This window comes from Endocarpon pusillum (genome assembly GCF_000464535.1).
Source record: "Endocarpon pusillum Z07020 unplaced genomic scaffold C682903, whole genome shotgun sequence".
NCBI classification, from domain to species: domain Eukaryota; kingdom Fungi; phylum Ascomycota; class Eurotiomycetes; order Verrucariales; family Verrucariaceae; genus Endocarpon; species Endocarpon pusillum.
This window is the reverse complement of record NW_006913468.1, coordinates 309680-331947: the sequence shown is the minus strand read 5'-3', so window position 1 is coordinate 331947 and position 22268 is coordinate 309680. Positions and strand designations below refer to the sequence as shown.

Here is a 22268-nt window from a genome sequence, read left to right as displayed (position 1 = left end):
ATGCTACTCAATATCCACTTGATATCCGTCCTTGAACTGCAGTTTTGAGAGCTTACCCTTGACCCTCTGCCCTGCCTAACTCCGTTTGAATGCTTGTTCGCCTTCTCTATACTCAGTGCCTCTGTTTAAACACCGTCATTACAGTTGAAGTTGGTCCCCATCCGCACAAGCGTGCCAGCACACAGCCTGGAATCAATCCCAGACGTCTTTCCCAAGGATCGTGACATGCAGTGTGTTATATTTGCTGCGGCTTGGCGTTATAGAGTAGTAGTCGACTGTACCTAGGTCTGGATTGATTCCTGCCACTGACGACACCCGCATGGACTAAACCATACCTGGGACCATTCCCCCGGCCTCGTGAAGAAATGGATTGTTGTCAGGGCTGTCCGTATTTTGCGCATCTGGTGTTGCCAGAGCTCGTCCTCTGGTACAGATTTGTGCTTATGAATTGACCTAGGAGTCGGAGTGATCGTTCTCGAATACCGGGTTTGAATTACTACCACTGATTTCTCAATATGCAACCAAGGGGGCCTCCACAGCAAGACGTACGGACTGCAAGGTCAAAGCAGAGACTTTTCTTGGCTCAGCCATCAGCCGACTTATCTACTTTCCACGAAGTAGTCTGATCAGTAGATCTCATCTTAGACAATGATTCACGGGCGGATGCTGGCGAAGATACCGAAGAGGGTAACGTGCTGTTCTGTCGTGGCTCAGTAGATGTGATGGCGGCTGTGATCTTATTAGATTATCCTTCTCGTGCGGCTTTCTGTGCAGCATTTAAGCCAGGTTTTCGTGTTAGTTTAACACTAGTAAGGCTATGCTTGCGTAGAATTCGAAGAGCACTTGAAAAGCTAATATTTAGTTCATAAGCAAGAACTTCGCTTGATTTCTCTCGACCTGCTCGATCTGCTCGAACATTCGCTAATAGCTGGTGTTCTACATCTTCAGAGATCTCTTTTGGCCTACCAGAAGGCTTCTCATCAATAACATATTTATCAAGAACTCGAGGATCTATCTCAGGCTGAAATCCACGCTGCTTTGCCTTCTTTCGAATATAAGATTGAGCTGTCTGTTTGACACCTGTTTTCTGCTCAATTTCTTGCCAAGAGAGTCCTTCAATCTGCAGTACAAGCACAGAAACGCGCTGAGAGATGCTATATCGGAAAGAGGCAGAGGCAGAGGCAGAGGCAGAGGCCTGAGGAGGAGGAGGATTTAGAGGAGGAGAAGGAGGAGGATTCAGAGGAGGAGAAGGAGGAGGAGAAGGAGGAGGAGAAGGAGGAGGATTCGGAGGAGAAGGAGGAGGAGGAGGAGGAAGATTCGGAGGAATAGCACGTCGATTGCTTTGTGGGGTCATATCTACTATTTAGTTGTTTTTCTGTTGTTTTTCTGCTTTTTTGTGTGCGGAATTCATAGTGTGTGCGATTCCTGCGTTAGCCATACAAATTAGTATGGGAGCTAGAGGAACGCTAGATATCCACCAATGCAAAGCTAAAAATTGGCGCTAGCAAATGTTTTTGACGCACGCCTCCGTAGAATAAGCTTTTGTAAAGTTGTGAAATGGCTTCATACCCAAAATGCAATGTGCACCGAGGTGGTTAGTGGGGCTTGGGCTAGTAAATCCACTTTGTAACGAGAAAAGTCCATGCCCAACTGGGTTTCAGTTGGGGCCATACCTTCAAGGTCGCTGTAAGCAAGCTACGGTACTTTTTCATATGAGTGATCTGGCACTTCTAATCAAGGCAGGCACTCCGCAGGTACCAAGGAACACGAGAAAGCTCTTCATACTACAGGGCAGGATTGGATTATGTCTTGGCGGATGCCTCCTTAGAACTAAATGCCCTCCGGCCCCTGGTCTCCCCGAATCTACGGGCTACATGGTCACATCCCTTATCTCGGGATTTTCAGATCATCAGCCCCTCTTGCAATGAATGCATCAAGCCCCTATCTCCCCATTCAGAAAGCGCACAAAGGCTTCCCCGATGGCTTCCTCTCCTTGCACATATCCTCTGCCATGAGCAATGCCACCTCTCTGTATCTGCGTAAATCTCCTTCTCAGTCGCTGTAGCATTGGAAGACTCAGAATCGTCCCTGGCGGTACAGGCAGCGTTGTTACAACATCAGCACACTTGACTGTGACATCACCTCCCTCGTCTGTTAGTTCTGGAAATTCTTTGGCGCACTTCATGATTTGTGTCACCACATCTAAGGTTACCCTTTCCAAAACCTGCAAGGCATCCGGCCCGGTGGCTTGAGGAAGGACGGTCGCAGCATGAGGCTTGACCTGTGCTTTCTGCTCACTGACTACACCCTTTCGCATAGTACTGGGTGTTCTAGGAGGAAATATTGCATCCCAGATAGCGGAGATGGGAGGCATCAGATCGCTTGCAAGCACAGTGAACAGTGGGGTATCCCATCTAGAGAAGGGGGAGGGAGGTTCGTAGCGCATGAGAAGGGACTGTAAAGTCTTTTGCGAGTAAGGAGGTGAGCTTGGAGGTACAAAGTCGAACCTCGCAGATGCAGGGATTTCTTCTGGATTGCGGCTTGGAAACCCGTTGTCTTCCGCCGTCCCCGGAGGAGAAGGCTTTCCTGTGGATATAGAGGATTGGTCAGCGAGGGAAAAGGACCTCAAAGACTCTTCTATGAGTATGCTGGGTCGAAACGCGACTCTTTCTCCATCATCAGCGTCCACGCTTGAGCTTCTTGATCTTGATGACAATTCGGGTATCTTGTCTCCGTACAATGCTGTATGTGATTCTGGATACCTAATCTCTGGGTTTGCCTGGTTTTCGACGTGCCCATCACTTCTGGTCGTGTCGTTGTCTGCTGTTGGTATGTCCCCACTTTTCAACCCAGCCCATTGCTCCAGCCTTGCACGATTCCACTTCTCTACCTGATCTTCTCTCGCTGCACAGTGTACAGTGCAGCATCTTGTGCCAGCAGCTTTTGCTTCGCACCATAGCTGATATCGAAATCCCTTGATATAGTTCAGATCATCGGCAATAACGATGGCATCTTTCGACAAAGCCCGTTTAATAGTGCTCAGCTCGGCGGCGCGGGCTGTCTTCTCGAGTGCTGCGGAGCTATAAATCGAGTCCCGATTCGGGTAATCTCCATTTGTAGAGAGCTGATAGATAGAAGAGTGATGGGAAGGAATGTGCACCAAAGCGAGCTTCGGATTGCTTTGGGCGTTGGGCTCAACCGCACCAGCGATTTGGTCTTGCAACGCTACTACCAGCTGACGGGCTCGGTGGGTCTTTCCAGAGCAAGGATAGCCGGTAATGATGATAAGCTGCGTGGTATGAAGATGTCAGAAGAGACACAATGTTGTGGCCAGAGCTTACGGGCATTCTTTGCTTAAAGGGGTCAGCACATTTATGAATTTTCCTTCCACTTGCAGATCAACTCTTGGGGTAGAGTGTAGTGTCTTCACCCTTGGGGTAACTGGATTAGTCCGGTAGGCCACTAACGGTAGAGGTACTTTTTGACCTGAGCATCTCCCTGGAAGCGCCAACAATTTCCCTGCGCCGACCTCAGCAGAAATGGGACTAACTACTTAGATCTAACATGGGCGGTTTACACAGCTTTTCGAGCGAACTGGGGAGAATTCTACATACATTGCGTCGTTGATCGTTAGAGCTCCTTCTAGAGGTAGCTAGGTAATATATACACCAAGAACAAGACCAAGCTTTTGCCTTTTGGCCGAACCTGGCCCTGCACTAATTGACCAGGTATCTTGCACGAAAAGTGATCAAAACAACCAGCCAAAATAGCACAGCAGGCAATATTGAATCAAGAAGCAATCATCAGTACACCGACCAGCAGGAGAACGGGGTAGTATTCAGTCAGCGGCCGAAGTCCAGAAGATTCGAAAACATAAGAACAAAATAAGATATCTCCGAGGAACATGAGATCCTAATAGATCTTACGTTCACATTTTTTGGCATGCTAGCTGTGCGAGAACCAGTGCTGATCCAGGGGTTTCCAAGCGGGATTGCATTTATATCGTCCGGCTGTGACTGGTCCACAGACCGAGAAAACATTGTTTGCTAACTGTGAAAATCCACGATTAAGAGTTCTGAAAACTCTGCTCACGGCTCCACTTCTAATGTCAAGACGCGTATTGGACCATGTGCTGAATCCATGGCAGGTTCATCCATTGGACATATTTCTGGGAAAGCAAAGCCACAGGCATCTCACAGGGGGTACCAGGTTTTATGCAGAATAAGAAAAGCCATAGGACATGCGAGCAGCATTGTTGCCATACGGAAGGTGTTCAAACCCTGATGGAAAGGGACTAGCAAAGTCCATGTTTTGTTGGTTGACCAGGTCGAAGGTCTGAACATGACTCGATCGTCGGGGTTGTGCTTGCCTGGCATGGTATCTTGAATCCAATACCTCATGATCATCCCGAGAATAGCTGGCCGACGCAACGCGGGCCTTGGATTGAGAAGAGCTTGTTCGCTTCATTTGGCATGATGCTGGGGCATCGGACCCCTTTCTCTTGCTGGGTACTTCACAGCCGGAAAAGTCCTCCTTGTTTTCCAAGAGCTGAGAGGGATTATGTTTATGAACACGTCGCATATGGTCATGTAGATTCCAGCGGCGTGGGAAACCTTCGATAGCTCTGTCGCATCCAGCGTAATGGCAGCGGTGAGGATTCTTCCCATAGAAATGCATTCCATGTGCTTCACGCTCATGGCGAAAAAGGCAAGCATTTGAGGAGAATTGGAGGCCCAGGCAGTCAGCATGTTTGCACTGATAAGGCTTCAAGTGCGAGTCCAGATATTTGCTATGTTGATCAGTTGGGTTCGCGCACAGCCGCAAGGAAGACAACTCACTCATAGGCACACTTTTGTTTCGTGGGCACATGCGCACATTGGTTGTCTTTGGCAAAGGGGCAGCGAAATAGTCCATCCTTTCCTGGCGAGGCTTTGTACAGATGATGATTCCGTGGCTGGGCGGTTTCCGGCTTCTCCTTGAGCTTCGAATGGGCAGATGATGTTGCAAGCTGTGTTCCCTGGTCATATCCCCTTGGCTTTTCTGACGCAGGCTTGAGAACCCTCTGGGCTGGACGGCTGGGCAAGGCGTACTTCTGATCAGTGGTGCCAGAGGTTTTGACCGCATTTCCGATCATGGCAGATTCAAGGTGGCGATAGCCTGTTCGAGAGCATTTGATGTTGCAGTTGTCGGCTACCTGTATGGTATTATCAAGTGGGAGCTGGCCTCCGCTCAAAGGTTGTCGACCTGATACCAAGGCAGCATGAGAATCACCGTCCGACATAGGTGGGGAGGGTGGATGCGAAAATCCATCAGAATTAGGATAAAAGGCCGCAGCTCCATGAGTGGCATAATCACCGCTGGTGCCGTATTCATTGGACGCCTCCGGCCAGGTTTGCCCTTGCAGTCCCGGAGACACGGGTGGGGACATATAGATAGAACTACTAGAATCATAAGAAATACACCCGGAAGCAAAGTCGTGCTTGAAAGAGCCGTCGGTCATCCCAGTGCCAAGAGTGATTGATCCTGAGTATGGTGCGTTCGATAAGTTGATTGCAGGTTCAATAGCCAGGGCATCAAAAAAGGGCTGAGATCCACTGGTCATGGGTGCACTAGTACTGGAAAGCCGATAGGGTTCATCATTCATGAATGGCTGGCATTGCTCCAGGACGAGGTTGTCCATTGGCAGTGCAGTGCTCCAAGATGCTCCTGTCGTGGTGGGCAAGTCCTCTGTCAAGAAAGACGCATCTGATCCTGTCAAGTACATTTGCTCGGGTGCATAATTGGGGTCTGTATAGGAGAACTCGTCTTTTGCGGCAATCCATTGGACAATCTCACGTTCGCGGTCACCGTGTCTTTGCGGAAGATTTGTAGGAAGAGAAAAGAAAGGCTGAGCAGCATCCGGGTTATCCATTGTGGTGGTAGACGATTTGTCCTGGCTGGTTGAGGATCGTCTTGAATCACGGGTAGAACGTGACTGAGTTGAGGATTTCGAGACGAGTCTGGTAGGCATGTTCTCGAATCTCTGCGAGACCTCTATTGCAAGTCCTGTGATGCAAATGGTCAGTAGGAACCACCAATAGCTAAGGTGCAAGGCATGTCTGAGCAAAGAGAATCGAGGGGGATCCGGGTCTGGTGGTAGTCAGTAACTGTAAACACATCAAGGCAAGGTTACAAACCGACCATGCCTAGGCGGAAATGCCAGTATGATGCCAGATGTAAAGGTAGGGTTGGCAGTCAGACAGTTCCTGGAAAGCAGAAGGAGATAATAGCAGAGGGTCATCCATAGGCTCCCTGCAGGGATAGAGAGGGGGTATCGAGGGAGATTTCTCCGGGCCGTTCAGTGGTCCTCTGATCGATGTGGCGGGTCGATTCCTGGTTAAGTGGAGAGCACAGCCCTTCATGGCAAGACAGGTGCCCAAAAGAGCCGGAAACAGTGAGAAGAGAACTCGTGGTCCCAGGATGAAAGGTTCTGGAATGGTTGGAAATCCTTCAATTTAGAACAGACGCAGCATCGAATGCTGATTGTTCAACCTCTTGCCGCGTAGATTGGAAAGCTGCTTCCAAATGAAGAGTACCTTGGGGTGGAGCAGAAAAGAGCGTGAATGAAAAGTGCTTTGCTGAATATCATGCGCGACAAGTCGAGCTGAGCATAACAGATTAGTCCAACGGAGGGAGCGTTGCAGGTCAAGGTCCGGCCTCAGATTGATCCAGTGTGGCAAATGTATCATTAACATTTGTTCATTGTTTTGAATACAAGCTGATTTCTCCACGCGATGGCTATCGCAAATCAGGTGTAGCGGGGCTCCAGTATTCGCCTCCAGTATCCGAGCCCGTAACGAGCGAACAGGCTCCTCATAGACCATTGAGAGCGTCCTGAGAATGGTCCATGGCTGAGACTATCCTCGGCAGATATCCAGGATTTGGCAAGCAAGAAAGAAAAGAAAGAGGGAACTACCTGACGTTTGATGCAAAGTCTGTCGTTGAGGGTAAAGGCAGGAAGCCCAAGTCCAGCGCAAATCTTGATGATTCGGTCAAACAGAAAAGAAAACTGCGAGAAACAGAAGCCTGGCTTTGCAATCCTGGAGTGAGTTGTCCTGAGGTGGATAATGTCCAAGGTTGAAGGAGAGTTGCAGCAAGCTTCAGCGCACACAAAACGACTAGTTGATGATCGAGGACTGGAACCTTGTTTGTACAATGACAAAGCAGGAAAGAATGATGATGTGCTGGGGAAAGAGGAAAAGACATCGGCGAAGAGGAGGGGGAACGGGGCTTTAAGCTTCATGGAGGTGGTTAAGAAGGACAGCGCTGCCAAAAGACGGTGGCAGCAAGCCAAATGCGCCACTAGCGAAAGCGACCCAGGTTGCCTTCCATCCCCGCCGCCAGCTGCCAACTTTCTGTCACCTGGCGCAGATCAGGACGAGTCAAATCATTGCAGCTATGGCCAAGAAAGATCAACAGGGGCTTCCTAAAGAGTGATTCGATCTCCAGGAAGGGTAGACGTGATGGACTTGCAGGCCGGAGTGATGGAAAGCTGCACGGATGCAGATTGGATCCGCATCCCCGACCAATTGTCTATAGCGTTGACGTGGCATTCTGCAGCCGACCAAAGGGCCGTGAGTCTCTGCATCATCATCTCCCAAACGGTCCCTCAGGAAGCGTATTTACAACCTTGCGATAGGTAGTGTGCTGTACTACTGCGGCTGACACAGAAATATATTGTATCCACTACTACGCTACCAGGCGGAATTCTCGTACCCCCTGATGAAAACGCTGGTATTCGTAAATAACTCACTACGCAGAATTGAGTACAGACGCCCACGAAATGGCCCAAAGAGAGCTAGTCTCTAGAATCGAGTTTGCATCCCCCTGGCATATATAACTGCTTGACATCTTGCCTGCATCGACTGAAGCAGCTCCTCAAGATAGTCAGAAGGTACAGCATCCCACACAGCTTTAACAGCTATTCGTAGCTCGTAGAATGTGCAGAACGCGTGGAATTCGTAGGATATTCGAAGGATGAGCAAAATTTGCAATATGAGCAGGATGAGCGTGCTGCGTGCAAAATAGCGACAGGGATGCTGACAAGGAAGTGTATGTAAAGAGGGCGTTTGGTAAGAAATTATGACGCGGGGGGTACAAAGTTCAGCCTGATACCGTACTATGCAAACAACGCTGTTTAATCACAGACAACACCAAACACTTTCAGAGTTATCTCAAACCAGTAAGATCAAACAAACCAAAAGGTTCACGCGTACCAAAACCACCATCTACGTAGTCCTAAGGTGTTGGAGAAATGGTTAGTTAGCCGAGCTGGCCTGTAGCTTTAGAGCCGAGAATGTCGCCGGCTGAGCATTGATTAGGCAGGAAAACTCCGTCAGCTGGCGGGCTTTGTGATTGAAATGGTTGGCCTGCATTGATGGTAGTGTCCCATGATCGATTTCATAACTAAGTAAGATGGTGAGCCTGTGAAAGAATCTTGGCTCTGCAGGCAACAAATGAAGCTTGTTGGAGTTTTGTTCATTCTTAACTTAGCTCTTACGCCAGCAGAATCGTATTCGGAGGCCATCGCGATCTCTGGAAAGGTAGGGCAGCTACCCAACTGACTTGTTCAGCTTGACAACGGCAGCATCCTCCGCACAAGGGCAGGTCAAGATAAAGGAGTCGGAAAACGTGTAAACATTCGCCCGTTGGACATCAACGTGTTCTCTCGCGACCAATCAATGTGTCCAATGGACCCTATGAGCTGCTTAGCTTTTCAACAATGCAAGAGTACTTCGTAGAGTGGACCAGATACAGAACAATCTCAGAGAACTAAGGATGGAGTTTTCTCGTTCAAGGGTTATTACACCTCAGCTGAACTATGCTTTGAACCTCAAAATCATCATGGAAATGACAACCGGAAGGGAAGAATGCTACTCATCAGGACCTACCAGGGAAAGCCTTTACTGAGACGCAAGACTGATTCTCGAAAAGATTATGATGGATATAGATGAAATCGTAGCAGGAGACTACTTCTGCTTGCCTTTCGATGCAAGAAATTACTTGTGGGTGAAATATTGAGAGTTAAAGATTCCAATTGTTAGCGAGGCTCTCTTTTGCCTCATCCTACTAACTAGTAGCTTAAATCTTGCCTGCGACGTTTGCACTGTTTGTCTGGTAGGCTAGCATTTATTCTACAAAGCTTGCATCTGTGGGCCGAAATCAGTAGTGACACCTTCGGTGCTTTTCTGATGGGGAGGTGTACTGAGAGGACGCTGGAGGGTTCTTCGACTGTGGCAGATGCCAACTGAATTGCTGAAGTTCTTTCATAGTCGAGTACCTGTGATTAGCGATTCTACATTTCTTTGCAGCATTTCTGTTGTCAGGGCAGTTCCCGGCTTGAACTCGAGTCCGTCCAAGAACCGTGTTCTCAAACATCTGAGCAAATATCCTGGGATTTTCAGACCTTCAGCCGAAGAAGCAGCACTGTTTTCCTGGTGCATCTGGGGAGGGCACCCACACCTTCTGGGATGGAAGTCGTCTCCTAATGATTAAGGCCACGGCTCGTTCAGACTTATAGCCACGGATTCTGAACTTTGAACCATCTTCTCTTAACCTTACAGCTGTAATCTCGCTTTTCATTTCATCCCTTTAGTCTATTTCCTATCCTGTTATATCGTCATCTTTTATCCTTATCATGAACTGGACCGGTGGCCGCCTTCAGCGCCACTCGAAAGCCCACGCCAACGCCAATCTTAAGGCGCAGAAGCAGCACTTTGCGAAAGCAAGACTGCAACAACAGAACGGACGTCGTGTTCCGTCCCCATTACAACTTTCAGCGTTCAAAGTGCCACTCAAGCAGATCGGGAAGTTGGATCAAGATCAACACCGGGGCATCAAGAGACGAAACTCTCCCGAGGAGCTAGGTACGTCACACATATACTCGGTCTGACAAGTGATTGACCCTCGCGAAGCCTCTAGCGGGCTCAGTACCAAGCGTCGACGCTTTGATCGCCAGCCCAATATCAGCCCCGGTCATTCGAGCAGTGGTTCGGAACTACCAACTCACGTACATCAACGCTACTTTACAACCGAGTCGAACGCGCAGCCAGTTTCGGAGAAAGAGAGCCGTAAGTCTACTGAAGTGGAGAGAAACACTCTTAACGGGGTTAAACGTAGTCTCCTGAGACATTCTGATTGGATGGGTCTTAATGTAGCGCGGCCCCTTCGTATGAAATTTCCCTCGACTTGTGAGTTGGAAAGCATAGGCCGAAGGCGAAAAGTTATAGCGGAGGACAAGCAACGGAGAGCCGTTGCGCAAACAGGATATTATCTTGGTCCTCTACCAGATCCTGCGCTTCATTCTCGCCTACACCAGCATCACTCTGACGATGTCCAAAAGGAGGTTGTCAGCATACGCATTGGATCAAACATACATCAGAGCCAGACCACAACAATGCCACATCCGTTCAAGAAGCTGGCATCAATAAAACGTCAGAGCGAGTCATCAGAATCCATGCTACTCGACAGAGAAGTCCCTACCTGTCACAATTCCATCTATGATAGGAGTAATTCTGAAAATCCTTTGACAGAATCTATGATGTTAGCTGAGCGGCCCAGATACGCCAGCCTAAACAAGTCATTGGTATCATTAGAGCAGGTGCGGGACAGTGAGACCTTTGATGAAGTGAAGGCAAAGTCAGACTCGGTCAGCAAACAGAGTTCTCAACCTCATTCGCAGACAGTCGTAAAGACTATGAAACGGAGAGCAGTGGATAGGAGATTGGCATCGGATGGGGTGAGGTCGAGCTCTATCATAATGGGACACCGCCTCCTTCGATCCACACCTCCGCGCTCAGAAGGTAGCTATCTGCGCACGACACCAAAAAAGCAAAGACGGCGTCCACGTATTGGCGAAAATTCTTCCCAACAGATTCCAGGCAGTCTATCAAGCGACTTTCTTCCAAGCAATCGTCGCTGTGATGAGAATCATGGAGTAAGAAACAGTCGTGCCTCCAGCAATCAAAGACTGTCTTTTAGGGAACTGCCTGAAGCTACAGAACCTGGAGTCAACCATGTCGCACTTGGTGGGATCGAAAACCAGACCCAGGACCGATTGAAATTCACTCTGGAGCTGCAAGTTGAAGCGGAGACAGAAGCTGCAGGAGTGGTCCACGCACCAAGTCGCGAAAAAGATCACGTGGGTGCCAGCCCTCAAAACCATCAAATAGAGCTTCCGCTCCACAGTTCTCATCCCAACCTCTTTGGTGATGGCACTGACAAGGCTATTCAACCAGCCTGTGCAGCAGGTGAAGAGCGAGAGTCTAACTCGACTGCTTGTTCGCCAGCATTTGGTGGAGACCTGCATCGTGATAAATCGGCACAAGGTATCCCGCGGGCACTTCCTGAAATGGGCCAGTCTTTGCAGCCCCCTACAAGGATGAATGAAACAGCAGGAGTCCATAAAAGTATTGCCAGATCCCCTGACATGCTTGCAGCAAGGCAATACTCACCAATCCATGTCCAGCTGAGACAGGCAAAGCCCAGGCAGGAGAATTTCATGCGGCAAAGGTTAGGACAGTCCCAGCAGCCAGAGGCTCCGCAAGGTGATCGTCGTTCTGGTATTACAGCTCGCAGTGATGAAAGTCAAGCATGGATGAGATTCATTCTTCAAGATGAAATGAACGCTATCAGCAACCATTTCTACGAGAATCCTCCAATAAAAGGACACAGTGTCCAGGGCCGCCCTCCACGTTGGCTCAAATATCACTCTAGTGAAGATGGCACTCTCTCTGTGGATCGTGAGCTGCTACCAAGTCAGCTGCAGAACCAAAGGAGCTCTAGTCCTGTTCAGACCATCAAGACAGCTGCTAATACAACGTTGCGCGTAGCGAATTCAGATGCAGAATCCGTCGCATCAGGGAAAGCGGGACCCCCAGAAACAGATTTTTGGAGTCAGTTGAGTCCTATGGAAGGCCAACTAGATGATCGACTTCTCAATCTTTCTGTCTATACCAACCCAGCTCGTACCGAGCGGAGTTACATAGCAGCGCCAAGCAATACACAGCAAGAGCGCGAGAGGACTGTTGAGAATGACTCTCCCGAGCAGTCTTGGACGGATTTTCACGATCAGTCGCCCGTCGAGTTGACAGATGATCAGTTTACTTTACAGGCAGCGTCCGTAGTTGGGTCACCTACTCCGAGCTCTCGCTCGGCCACCACAGCATCCCATCCCCCCACTAATAGAAATCCGCTGTGTCCAATCTCGAATCTTTTTACCCAGCCCAGACATTCAAACTTTCATCCACTACGAAGATCGCCAAGCTTATTCAAGAAATCTAATCAAACCCCCTCTATGATGAATCATACACCCGAGCGAGGAGTTTCGAGATATCAGTGGATTGATCCTCCTCGTTCCACAATGAAGAGCTCCTTGTCCGCTCGTCGCCATACCAGCGCTTTCCCTATGGATTATACCCCCCTTAACCACGCCAAAAGGAAGCAGCAGCAGGGGTATCCAGCCTCATCTAGACCTCCAAGTTCGTACCGTATTGCACCACAACTTGGCCACGACCGATTTGAAATTGGTGATCAAACCACACATCATATATCGCACCGCAAAACATCTTTCCATATTGCAGCCAGCTCCGATGAATACATCCCATGTCCGCATACCGATACCACCACAAATCATTTCAAGGACGACAAGTGCGTACCCAGCCCAGAGCGACGTCTTCACCATCAACACATGGCGGCAACATCTCCACTTGTTCATGCTTCCCATGAAAGCCTGAACACATCGCATCCACGCCTAGTCCATTCACCACACTCCTTCACCTTCACGAGACCTCCTTCTTCCCTTGGCCACTCACCACTGACTCATGTGCGGCCAGCGCCTCCACTCATTTCACAACCGATGAGAAAACCAGCAACACCACCACCCATCGAAGCTTTCAGCACGCCGCGTCCAATGCGACAGCCTTTAACGGCGCAGCAGTTGTCGTTGTTCAGCACGCCGAGGCCGGTGAGACCAGTCCTGGGCGGCTTCAAGCGACCGGAAGCGTCGTCGAGCAGGTTAATGGATCTAGTGCGGTGATGTAAATGAGACAGCATGTGTCAGTCCGTAGTAGGACGGTATGCTTCTGAAGCTATCTATGTTCTGTGATTGCTTGGATTGCCAAGTCCTTGTTTTGTCTTTGTTTTTACAGTAGGTACTTGTACAGTCTATACTCTTGCTTTGAATGTGCAGGGAAAGAACATCGAGCAAGCCCGCCCAGAGTAGATGCTATGCATTTCGATGCTAGCTGACCGACCTGTCAGCATGGCTTCCTCTTGTCCTCCTCCTACCCCCGAGACAAAGCATCCTAGACAGGATGGCCCCTCTATCCCCTTCTCCACTACTAAGCCAACACAACCCCCACCGCGCTTGTTCCGCACTGTGCAAACGACCCTTCTGATATTTACCTTCTCCTCAAGTACCATGCGAAAGCATCCCCCCCGGTCACCTGCGCAAATGGTGTCGGTACCTCGGCCATCCCCGGCCGCGCCACCGGATGCCGCAGATACACCGCCGCGCAGATGTTCTGATTCACCTCCAGGAAGGGGGGGATGAACGCAAAGGCTGACATGTAGGGCCTAGGTGTCCAGGGCGTGGCGTAGGGTTTTGTGGGGTCGATGGGGTTGAGGTGCAGGCGCGCAAGGGCAGCGCGGAGGGCGGTTAGGTCTTCTGGATCGAGCATTGAATCGTCGTAGTAGTCTTCTTCTTTTGCGCTGTTGAGTTGGGGTGGGGAGATAGAGAGGGTGGTGGTAGATTCTTCTTTCTTTTCTCCGTCTTCATCTTCATTAGGCGACGAGGACGAGTCTTCTGGTTTTGAGGCAGGCAAATTGGGCTGGCGGAGGAGTTTAGCTTTCAGCTCCTCGAATTGAGTTTCCAGATCATGGCTTTTGCTTGTGGTGGAGTCACGTCGCGAGAGTTGACGCTTGACCTGCTTTGCGAAACCTCGGAGGTTCTGCTTTTGTTTGGCGCTGAGCTTGCCGCCTTTTGGACTGGATATGACGGATTTGGCTTGTGCGAGAAGGGATTTCAGGACTTCGCGGGGGTCTTCTTCTTTTTCTTCTTCCTCCTCTGCGTCTTCGTCTTCGTCCTTGTCAGATTCTTCGGTTTGGTTTTCCAATGGTGCGGCGCCTTCTTTATCCTCTGAGCGCGATACGGCTCGGTCATCTGGTGATGATACGTCTGGTAGACCTTTCGGGGCTCCGGTAGCGAACATGACTCGTTCAGGGTCGACCTGGAACATGTCCCCTGGGTTAAGAAGATAGCCGGGATACTTCATCTATGACGCATCAGTATAGGAGCAGAAGCACCCGCACAAAGCTACCGACCTTCTTCCCGTTGACTTTGACAGCTCCATGGACGACAAACTGTCTTGCCTGCCGTGCACTGCTTGCAAATAGTGCTCGAAAAATAGCTGTGTCTAGCCTTCTCTCTAATGGCGCAAATGTCATCTGCATATAAGGTATAGCTTTCGGATGTCGTTTCGCGAAAAGCGTTTCCAGTCCTGATCCTCTACCAGCAGATTCTAGTGATCCATCATTCATCGCAAGATATTCTGGGTTCATCGGCACGACTGATCTCAGTCGCCGGGAGAACATGCGCTCCCACATGCCTTCGCGGACTTGCTCGGAATGATAAGCGCGTAGTATAGATTTGGCGCTCCATTTTTGTTGAAAGACGGTTCGAGTCTTGTAGGGTGGTGTGGCAATTCGCGAAAGATTGTAGAGGTTGTATTTGCTCCATGATTGTCGGACTTTCTGAGAGTCGTATAGTATGTCAACTTATCAATTCGAAAGGGAGAGGTTGAATGGAATGAACTCACAGCCTTGCTTAGAGGTATCCTGGCCCTATTCCTCATTGCCCTGGATGATGGATCAATAAACCATTCATGTAACCTGTCCCAACTCAATACCGAGCCCAAGAAATTCCATATCACGTGCTTGACGGAAAGCTGCCAAACTGTGTTAGTACTACTTAGTACTAGTTGCCTGGATTTGTGCCAAGGCCATGCTAACAGATGCACTAGCCACTAGCTCCAATCTCTCAAGTACAAATATCTGCCTCCTCCACCAAACATTTTCCTCTTTTTCTTTCTTCTTCTTCATACTTACCTTATTGGCGTGGCCGCGCTCATGAATGCGGTTCACGATAGATTTGACTGTCCATTGCACATCGGGCTAGACGAATCTATTCAGCATCCTTCGGGGTTCTGACTGGTGTATTTTTTGGCCTACACAAAACAAATCTTTTCATCACTGTCATTGCCTGGTGCAATGCTTTGGAGAAGAGCGCAAACATTATGCACTTGGATATTACGGCATCGCAGTAGCAAGGTACTCGGTTGATGGTTGATGGAGGAGTAACCGTTCCTTCAGTTTTGTCTACACAAGCATCAACCTGGCCTCGTCTGTCCTACCTCATACTACGCCAGAAACTCTCAATCAGTAGTTGAGCACGGTGTTCCTAAGCATAGGTGATCAGTGATCACGTTCCATCTGAAATCTCAAACAAATCATTTCTTAAGTAGTGGTCAGGTGCAATTTCTTCTCATTCGCCTCATTGTTTCTAGGAGCTTCCAAGTGCAGAGTGATCATGAGTATTTATTACCAAATGCAAAGTAGATGTTGGAGATAGAACGTCCCGTTATCACGGGGCCTTTGCTTGGTAAAGCTCTTGGTATGCACCTCTGTAAATGCGGCTACCACAGGGGTGAAAATTTCGAGAGCCGAATCTCTCCTAAGCGGCCGAGGGACAAGCCAATAAATGGGGACTCCGACACATCTTTCATCCTCCGTCACCGGACGTCTCGGTTGATCAATATGCCCACTACTCACACCTTCACCATCTGCGATGGATCCTGTACAAATAATGCTTAAGGTCCTCGTACAGACTGCTGATTCATGCCCCTTGTCTACAGGTAATTCACTTGACACACGTTGCATCAAACCTCCTCTCTTCTTGTGAACTCATCGCCTATTCGATCCACGTTTCAGACTGGCCCCTACAACATTTTCATGAAAGCATAATCTCTAACCATCTTCTACTTATTCCATTTAATACTAACAATCCAGTCTTTTCTCATTGATTGACGTGGATCGTAGATCGTGACAAAGCAAATACAGAGTTGAGGGGACAAAAATCGTCATATACCACCGGCCAACGGGCATATAACCTACTGACATAAGTTCTCGAACTCGATCATTCGCCCTTACCATCAATCTTAAGACCGCCAACATGCTTGCTCCCATTCCGCGTCTCGAAGACTATGGGCTATCTCCTAACTATGGCTTCCTTCCTCCCGAACTTCCGCTTCAACGACTTCCACATCCTGTCTACGACAAATGGGAACGAATCATCAACAACTTCCAGTCACTGCTGCTGTCCAAGCGCCTACGGACAGTCATCGATCGTCTACCCGTCTTACCTACCTCACATCTAGACACAGAGCGAGAATGGCGCAGGGCATACAGCATGCTGGCCTTCATGGCACATGGCTACATTTGGGGAGGCGAGAAGCCATCAGAAATATTACCGCCTCCCATCACCTATCCACTCCTACAAGTCTCTGCCCATCTGGGCGTGCCTCCTGTCGCTACATACTCCGCAGTTTGTTTGTGGAACTACAAGCCAATCTTCTTTTCCGACAACCTAACTCTCGACAACCTTGCAACCCTTACCACATTCACCGGCTCCCTTGACGAACAATGGTTTTACCTGGTTTCGGTGGCATTGGAAGCAAGAGGAGGACCTGCCATACCGCTTATGCTGGATGCCATCAACGCAGCAAGATGTGACCAGCCTGAGGAAGTCATGCGCTGTCTTCGATCGTTCGCAGAAATAATTGACGACCTGGGCGGTCTGCTGGTACGAATGTACGAAAATTGTGATTCACATGTTTTCTATCACCGTATCCGACCATATCTTGCAGGCAGCAAAAACATGCGAGATGCCGGCTTGCCCCATGGTGTCAAATATGACGATGGCAGTGGGAATCCCACCTGGCGCCAATACGGCGGAGGCAGCAACGCCCAAAGCAGTCTAATTCAATTCTTCGATATTGTTCTCGGCATCGAACATCGTCCTACTGGTGAAAAGCGAAACGAGAGCTCAGAATCAGAAGCCGAGCCTGGCATGGCTCCACAAGCACGACACAATTTCATTCAAGAAATGCGTCAATACATGCCCGGTCCACACCGGAAATTCCTAGAAGCAGTCGAGAATGTAGCCAACATCCGCGATTATGTCGAATCCCATCGTTCCAACACCCAGCTCCGTATTGCCTACGACGCTTGTCTTGCTATGCTTCGCGCCCTCCGAGACAAGCACATCCAGATGGTATCGCGGTACATCATCGTTAAAAGCCGCGAATCGAGAAGCATGAGCCATACTCGTCACCAAGACCCCAGCGCCATGCCAGCCCCCACCCGCGGCGCCGGCATCGCATCCGTCAAATACGATCACTCCGGTGGCAAGAAGAGCGAGAACTCTGGTTCACGAAGTGGGGGCAAGAGATTACGCGGTACGGGCGGTACGGCTTTGATTCCGTTTCTTCGTCAAGCCCGCGACGAGACTGGCGAGCCGGCCATCAACGCGTGGGCGAGAAAATTGATGAGTGGAGCCAGGAAGAGCCAGGCTGATGCCGAGATAGAGGCTGATAGTCGCGCTTATGCGAGAGAATTAGGTATGTTGGGATATGACATTCCAGCAGATGAGAGTGGGCTGGTGGTTGGGATGGCTGGGAGTTGGAATATGGAGGACAACGGGGGTGGGCTCTGTCAGTATTGATAGAGGAAGCATGCTACGGTAGGGGAGTTTGTGAGCGCCTTGGTCACCACTTTCGGTTCGTCGACTTGATCTGCTCTTACCGTGGTCCAGAAGGCGTACACACGGCAGGTGCTCAAGAGCACTGGATAATCATTTAGGGAGTCAAGGAGCACAAAGTCTTGTGTACGACATTTTACAGCAATACCATCAAAGAAATAGGTAACTCGTTCACAAATTACACTGTGCAGTTGGGGGCGACACATCAGGCTTCTTCCTGTACTGCTGCATGCCGATCGTACTGTAGGGCTATTAAAAGGTGGCTTTCGAAGGACAACGTGTGGGTGCAAGCGGTGAATGTCTGTTGGAAAAATACCACATTTGGTGGCTGGTCTACCTTAGAAACTTGCTCAAGGCTACATACCTCGAGATGCTCCTGACTCCCCTCGTACTTGAATACTACGGGGGGCCGGAAGTAATGTTAGTCTGGTGCTAAGAACAGCTAGTTCTTATTACGAAATCTCTAGGGTTATGATTCGTCGTTTCAAAGCTTGCTCTGTGTGTATCCATTCTGATGAGTCAAATCATTACATCTAACCCTTTTCGGGCAAAGCTGTTTTGTACAGAGAGGGTTTACAAGGAAAGATACTAGCCCTGAGCTAACATTACTTCAGGCCCCGTAGTAATTCGTGTAACCACCCCACCATTACTCGCAAGCCAAGCCTGCGCTATGTCAGCCTTGCACCAGTGTCACATGCCGATGTCATCTGGGTTCAAAAGCTTGGCATATGCAATAGGCTCCAGGGTCCACTAAAGGGTCCAATGCTTTTCACTGGGCCAGTGAATCCAATTCTTGAAGTAAAACTATTCTGTACTCAACCACCAACCAATTAGTGATTCCTGAATCCAGATATACACTGAAACATCATAACATCACTACATCTTCCCGCTCGACAGAACAATCATGTCTTCCAACGACAACCCAAGCACCCTGAAATCCTATGTGGACAGCGCTGCCGGCGCCGTCCAATCTGGCATCGCCTCCTTGACCGGCAACACCAGCGACAAAGTACGAGACCCCTTCCTCCCCGTCTTTCCCCCCTCTTTGACACAGCAGCATCCGTCCTGCAATCGAACCATGTCCAAATCCGCGACGAAGAAAAAAAACTGCCACGCTCCCATCTCCCCACGTATTCCCCAAAACCTCAAGCTAACCCAGCTCCCCCCCCTTCTTTTCCCCACAGGCCCAAGCCGAACAAACGCGCGCCCACGCCTCCGCCGAACACGCGGCGTCGGAATCGGCGGTGAAAGTGGGGCCGTTGACGCTGGGGTCCTCGGGCGACCGCAGCCGGGGCGCCTGGGACCAGACCGTCGGCTCCGGCAAGGAGACGGTGGGCAACCTCGTCGGCAGCGAGGGCCTGAAACGCGAGGGCCGGGAGCAGAATCTCCAGGGCCAGGGGCAGGAGGCCAAGGGCCAGCTGGCGGATTTCGGACAGGGGGTCGGGGATCGCGTGGCCGGCACGATGGGCGGGGCGGTGGCGGCGCTGGTGGGCGATCGCGACGAGCAGAGGAGGTGGCAGGAGAGGCATGATGAGGGGAAGACGAGGCAGAGGGGCGCCGAGGTGGATATGGATAAGGCGGCTTCTTGAGGGTTGGTTGGACCCGGAAGGCGGGCTTCTCATGTTCAGGGAATACGGATTTAGATCTGAGCACAAGGCATGCGCGGCCAGAGCCTATACACTTCGCCGGCGAACCCCAAGTGGTCACGACGAGCTCGCTTACATGGATGGGCATTGACTCAGTTTGCACCAGGAAATGACGCTCAAGATAGTAAACTCGGAAGGTTTGCTGTTGCTCATTAATACTTCGTAGTCATGTCTTCTACCACTATCAGATTACACCTTACGCTGGAAGAGCCTGCGCTACCAAATACGTCTCCATACGATGCGAAGAATAAGTAATACATGTCTTAGATAACACCGGCAATTCCTAATTCAGCTTGACATAATTTCCTGCCCCCAAGAGAACAACTCGTCAGCATGTGCGAGAGAGTGCGCGAGAGAGAGTGGGTATGTGTGTGTGAGTGTGCGTTGAATGGAAAAGTCCAACTCACCAGGAAACTGGCCTTGCCTGCCGTTGATCTTGCCGATCCACCATTCATTCTCATTAGCCGTGCGCGTGACAATCTCGATTACCTCTCCAGCCGAGAAGCTCAGGTCGCCCTCTGCTTGTGCTTCATAGTCATACAGTGCCGTCACTGTTTCCGCGTTTGGCACGCCCGATAATCTTGACGGTTTGGGTTTCGGAGGCGGTGGTTTGCCTTTGGCGGCAATTGCTGCAGACATGGCGTTATGGCCGACGGAGGACGAGCGGCCTATTGAGGGCGAGTGGCCTATTGATGGCGAGTGGCCGAGTGATGGGGACTTGCCTATGGATGGTGAGTGGCCCATCAATGGTGGTGTGGTTGTGGATTTCGATGGGCTGGCTGAATATGGTGGTGGCAAGGTTTCGGAGCCGTCTGTAATGGCGAGTGGTTTGTTTTTCCGGTCTTCGAGTGCTAGTTGTGGTTTTCTGCCATATTTGCTCCCCCTCGGCCCTTTGATGCCTCCGGTCGTCTTGAAGCGCACAATGCCCAAGGCTTCGGTCTGTTCCCTGATTGTTCCACGCTTGGCCTCAAACGCTTCCTCGATGTCTAGCGTAAGATCGAAGTAGCCAATATTTATATCCTGCATTCTCTCGTGTAGCGTATAGAAGACGTTGAGCTGCATATAATAGAACGACTGGAAAAGAGGTCGGATGAATTCCGCTTCGAGCGCGAAGAGCTTGGGTAACTCATCTTTGAGAAGATCATTAAAATAATTGAAGTCCTGGGTCGCTTGCTCCACATCATTTTCTGCCTTGAAGACAGCCTTTTCGTCCTTTAGCGTCTTATCCTTCTTATCTTGCAGCTTTTTCAACGTGGCGCGGTGTCTGTCATAATCCAACTGCTTATGCTGTCTTTTCACTGCGACTTTCTGGATTACCTTGATCACTTCCAGTAATTGCTGAGCAGGTTCGATCACACGACTTTCAATCATTTCAAGTTCGGGCTGGAGGGTTGCAAGAAGATCTCGGACGATAGCTTCGTACTCTTCACAAGCTCGAATGCCCTCAGGATTGCCTTCTGGTATTATCGAGTTGGGGTCTGATACCCTTCCGGAAATGGGCTTATAGATCTCCTGTACCGCCTTGGAGAATTCGATCTGGTGGTTTAACATGCCTGGAGATTTGGTCAGTGAGCGGATATGGCGACCACGAACGAGAAGCAAGTACCATTGATCGCTTCGAAATACTTTTTTGACTCCGAATGAAGCTTCTTCGTCTCCTTCTCCAGCTCCTCGAATCTTCTCTCTGCATCGATGTAGACCGCATCTTTTGTGGAGTCACCAATATTGAATCGCTGCTTTATAGTCTGAGGTGCTCTTGTCAAGCTTCTCCCAACTCCCTTTAAGCTCATCTCCCCTGATTATAACCACGGAATTGTCAAAATGGGAGTAGAGGCAATCCAGGCTCACTGGTCGGATGACGGTCGCGGATATTTCTTCCAACAGAGGCGCTGATACCGCTTGCTCCTCCCAGACACCGAATACTCCGCGAGTTTGAGTCTCGTGGGAGCAGGTCGAAATATCCCGTCTCTTGATTCAGGCAGCGATCTTCTTGGGGCCAAGAATGGCCAACGTCATACGAATGCTCAGCCACTTGCGGTGAGGGTTGACCGGCTGCGTCTTGTGGTGGAGTTGCGCCAGCAAGACGGGTATGCAGAGTGAAATCGATCAAGGGTATGGGAATGCCTTCGATCCGGATATATATGCAGGGCTGGACTATGCTTCTGTGTTATGTATCTTATGCGCGGCAGGAAGATTGATCAGAAGCATTGACTACTACTACTGGGCTTCCGCTCGCTTCGTCCGAGGTTCAGCCGTAACTTATCTGAGCTAAATTAGCGCTAAATAATCTTTGGGATCGTCATTAGTTACCATGAATCGTGATTGCCATCGAGCCGTGATATGCCGTCGAGCTGCTTTTTGGATCAATAGTAACTGATACTCCGGGTCGGCTACCGATTCAAAGTGACCGAATCAATCTCAAGATGTCGGGATATGCACCTTCAGCTATTCGACAGGCTTCAAGGTCATGCTCGCGTCGCCTCTCGACAAGCACTGCCCTTGCTAACGCCCCTCGCCTCCAAGCAGCTGCTTGTCCAGCGCAGTCGAAATTTCCACGACGCAGCTATGTCTCCGAGTCAACGCCGAGGCAAGCTCAGGTCAGCGATATTGATTCCGCGATAAAAGCGGATCAGAAGAACTTTGTGCAACAGAGTGGCAAGATGCTTTCACAAGTGAAAGTACCGGGCACAGAGATGTCTGCAGAAACGATGCTGAGCCCTACCGCGGGGATCCTAAAGCAAGCAACAGTTATGGATCAGGGAACAAGG

General features: G+C 50.0%; 7 protein-coding genes across 7 annotated transcripts; 4 read left to right on the top strand and 3 right to left on the bottom strand.

Moving 5' to 3' along the window:
- Window positions 1–1933: 1933 nt before the first annotated feature.
- On the bottom strand, window positions 1934–6010 carry EPUS_02687 (uncharacterized protein; the record flags this gene model as incomplete). Its single annotated transcript, XM_007787609.1, has 3 exons — window positions 1934–3289; window positions 4396–4789; window positions 4839–6010. The coding sequence occupies 3 exons, from the start codon at window positions 6008–6010 to the stop codon at window positions 1934–1936; spliced, it is 2922 nt and encodes a 973-aa protein (XP_007785799.1).
- A 1096-nt stretch (window positions 6011–7106) lies between these two features.
- Window positions 7107–7469, top strand: EPUS_02686 (uncharacterized protein; the record flags this gene model as incomplete). Its single annotated transcript, XM_007787608.1, has 1 exon — window positions 7107–7469. The coding sequence occupies one exon, from the start codon at window positions 7107–7109 to the stop codon at window positions 7467–7469; it is 363 nt and encodes a 120-aa protein (XP_007785798.1).
- Window positions 7470–9676: 2207 nt separating this feature from the next.
- Window positions 9677–13080, top strand: EPUS_02685 (uncharacterized protein; the record flags this gene model as incomplete). Its single annotated transcript, XM_007787607.1, has 3 exons — window positions 9677–9905; window positions 9954–12687; window positions 12873–13080. 3 exons carry the CDS (start codon window positions 9677–9679, stop codon window positions 13078–13080), a joined length of 3171 nt encoding a protein of 1056 aa, XP_007785797.1.
- A 359-nt stretch (window positions 13081–13439) lies between these two features.
- Window positions 13440–14891, bottom strand: EPUS_02684 (uncharacterized protein; the record flags this gene model as incomplete). Its single annotated transcript, XM_007787606.1, has 3 exons — window positions 13440–14312; window positions 14362–14790; window positions 14856–14891. 3 exons carry the CDS (start codon window positions 14889–14891, stop codon window positions 13440–13442), a joined length of 1338 nt encoding a protein of 445 aa, XP_007785796.1.
- A 1376-nt stretch (window positions 14892–16267) lies between these two features.
- On the top strand, window positions 16268–17818 carry EPUS_02683 (uncharacterized protein; the record flags this gene model as incomplete). The annotated part of the gene is made up of 1 exon (XM_007787605.1): window positions 16268–17818. The coding sequence occupies one exon, from the start codon at window positions 16268–16270 to the stop codon at window positions 17816–17818; it is 1551 nt and encodes a 516-aa protein (XP_007785795.1).
- A 940-nt stretch (window positions 17819–18758) lies between these two features.
- Window positions 18759–19443, top strand: EPUS_02682 (uncharacterized protein; the record flags this gene model as incomplete). The annotated part of the gene is made up of 2 exons (XM_007787604.1): window positions 18759–18863; window positions 19039–19443. 2 exons carry the CDS (start codon window positions 18759–18761, stop codon window positions 19441–19443), a joined length of 510 nt encoding a protein of 169 aa, XP_007785794.1.
- Window positions 19444–19783: 340 nt separating this feature from the next.
- Window positions 19784–21290, bottom strand: EPUS_02681 (uncharacterized protein; the record flags this gene model as incomplete). Its single annotated transcript, XM_007787603.1, has 3 exons — window positions 19784–19806; window positions 19908–21053; window positions 21107–21290. The coding sequence occupies 3 exons, from the start codon at window positions 21288–21290 to the stop codon at window positions 19784–19786; spliced, it is 1353 nt and encodes a 450-aa protein (XP_007785793.1).
- Window positions 21291–22268: the final 978 nt, after the last annotated feature.